Consider the following 2,179-nt stretch of genomic DNA (forward strand, 5'->3'; position numbering starts at 1 on the left):
GTCCTCATCAGCACTCTTGGTTAGTTCTGTGGCGTGACATCTCTGGGCCACAGCACCCGCTCTTTCTGAACGGCGGTTTCCGCCTGGCGCGGCCCCTCCGTAACAGGCTCTTGGGTCCTTTTCTCCTGGCAGAAAGCCAGCCCCGAGTGTGGCTCCACGGGGTATGTGCAGAAGATCACCTGCAGCTCCTCCAAAAGGAGTGAGTTCAGAAGGCAAGTGCTGTTTCTCTCCTGAAACCTCCTAGCTCGCCTCCCTGGCTCCCCTGACCTTGGGTAGACAGTCCCACCTCCTCCTCATGGGCTGGAGGGAGCAGGACCTAGTGGACGAGGAACCCAGGTCTCCGCCTCAGTGCTGTGTCATTGGCCATGTTCTCTCGCCAGTGAGATTGGTTAATACCAGCTCTGCTGTCTCTCCAGAAAACAAATTCAGTGGTCCATTTGCGTGGCAGTTATGCACTGTACACTGTACACACACTGGGAGACTGACTCTGGCTTCCTCTCTTCTCCTCGGATGGGTCTCGGTTGGGCTGGTCCAGGACAGCCTTTCTGGCCTTCCCTGGGAATAACTGTTTCTTCCCGCCCTCAGCTGCCGCTCAGCGCTGATGGAACAGCACTTATTCTGGAAGTTTGAAGGGGCCGTTGTGAGTGTGGCCTTGGTGTTTGCTTGCCTTGTCATCATTCGTCAGCGACAGCTGGACAGAAAAGCTCTAGAAAAGGTCCGGAAGCAAATCGAGTCTATATAGCTACCTTCTACCCTTTGACATGGGTCTGAGACACAGAAAGTGGAATGGACTGATTGTGCCCCCGGGTTTTTGGAACTTTGTGGTGGCATCTTCCTCGTCTGGATCATTAATGAGCAGAATAAAAAGAGCAAAGCAGTTTCCTTCCCTACTGTAACTTGGTTTGGGGGCAGGAAGTCATGGAGTAGAGGGGGACAGGGGTGGCTACGTTAGGCCCGGTTTACCAAGTACCTGGGGTACGATTTCAGCCAAAAAGAAAAAAAGTTTATTGAAAACTCCTGGGGTATGATTTCAGCAAAAAAAAAAAAAAGAAAAAAGAAAAGAAAAAATTTGTTTCTTAGCAAAAATTTGTTTCCCCTCAACCCTATCTGCAAAGAAGAAATAAAATCACAGATACATAATCGTGTTTGCGGTGGCCCCGACACGCACACCGGGCCTCTGGGCGCACACATCTAGAGCATCCTGAGGTGATTCAGACCCCCGAGGCCAAAGGACCCCGAGGAGGAATCCCAGGGGAAGCGGAGTCGCAGGGAGCCCTGGGCCCCTCCCCCGGCTAGGTGTGAGCGGGAAGTGCCCAGCTCACATCTCATCTGCGTGCACAGTGGTTCTGACGTGCCCACCGGGGCCTGTCTTCCCTCCCATCTTCTCCAGCAGTGTCCTTGTTGAGCCATTGGCACCCTTGGCCCCAGGGGGCCCTCCCAATCTGGACTCTGCCACTGGGGTCTCCTGATTCTCCATCATGTCCTTGTGAGTCAGGATATTCCTGGAAATCACTGTGGGGTGAAGGAAAGAGGGCAGTAGTAGGGCACTCGCTTAGGTGGGGGATCCTGGACCAGATGGGCCCTCCCTCCCACCCCTTCCCGGCCCTGCCCCTCACCTCCGTGAGGCTGGTAATCCTTTGGCCTGGCTTCTGGGAGACCTTGAAAGGGGCTGAGACTGGGCAGGATGATGAGAGCCAGGGAGAAAAGTAGGATCTGGGAGGAAACAAGAAGATGTTTGGGCTATGGGGACAATGGAACGGATCAGAGCGCATAGAGGGGTCATGAGGGAAGATGGGTTCTGCCTGGGAGGGGGTGCGGGATGGAAGTGGCAGGTGGAGGAGGTGGGGGGAGTCGGGACTGGACTGCTGGTACCAGAACGCAGGTGCTGGTCTGGGCGGCTTTGTTGGAAGTCTGAGTCATGAGCATCTGCAGCTGGCGGAGCTGAGTCACCAGGGAGCTGGGGAAGGAGGATGGGGGCGTCGGGTCTGCTCAGGGGCGTGTGCAGCCCCCGCCCCCAGCCCACATGCGGTGCTTTCACTCACATGTTGTGCCTCTCCAGCTCCTGGACTTTCTTCTGTAGTTCCTGGTTCTGTACAGAACAGGCAGCCACCCTAGGGGGTGCGGAAAGGTGGCACGAGGTTCTGCCATCCCGCGTCCCTGGCCTGGCCCGCCTTGGTGA

General features: G+C 56.0%; 2 protein-coding genes across 2 annotated transcripts in view; one reads left to right on the top strand and one right to left on the bottom strand.

The window, feature by feature from the left end:
- Positions 1–69: 69 nt before the first annotated feature.
- On the top strand, positions 70–1,107 carry JTB (jumping translocation breakpoint; the record flags this gene model as incomplete). The annotated part of the gene is made up of 2 exons (XM_011366467.2): positions 70–212; positions 586–1,107. Coding segments are annotated over 2 exons (300 nt in total), but the record flags the coding sequence as incomplete, so codon positions are not given.
- A 68-nt stretch (positions 1,108–1,175) lies between these two features.
- CREB3L4 (cAMP responsive element binding protein 3 like 4) overlaps positions 1,176–2,179 on the bottom strand; it is an 8,379-nt gene continuing 7,375 nt past the window's right edge. The window contains exons 5-8 of the mRNA XM_011366541.2: positions 2,043–2,173; positions 1,873–1,957; positions 1,617–1,713; positions 1,176–1,512 (exon numbers count right to left, since the gene is read on the bottom strand). Of these exons, the coding sequence (XP_011364843.1) occupies positions 1,319–1,512; positions 1,617–1,713; positions 1,873–1,957; positions 2,043–2,173 (507 nt within the window). The 3' untranslated portion in view covers positions 1,176–1,318. The remainder of the gene's footprint in view (positions 1,513–1,616; positions 1,714–1,872; positions 1,958–2,042; positions 2,174–2,179) is intronic.

This window comes from Pteropus vampyrus, unplaced genomic scaffold (genome assembly GCF_000151845.1).
Source record: "Pteropus vampyrus isolate Shadow unplaced genomic scaffold, Pvam_2.0 Scaffold124, whole genome shotgun sequence".
Lineage (NCBI taxonomy): Eukaryota > Metazoa > Chordata > Mammalia > Chiroptera > Pteropodidae > Pteropus > Pteropus vampyrus.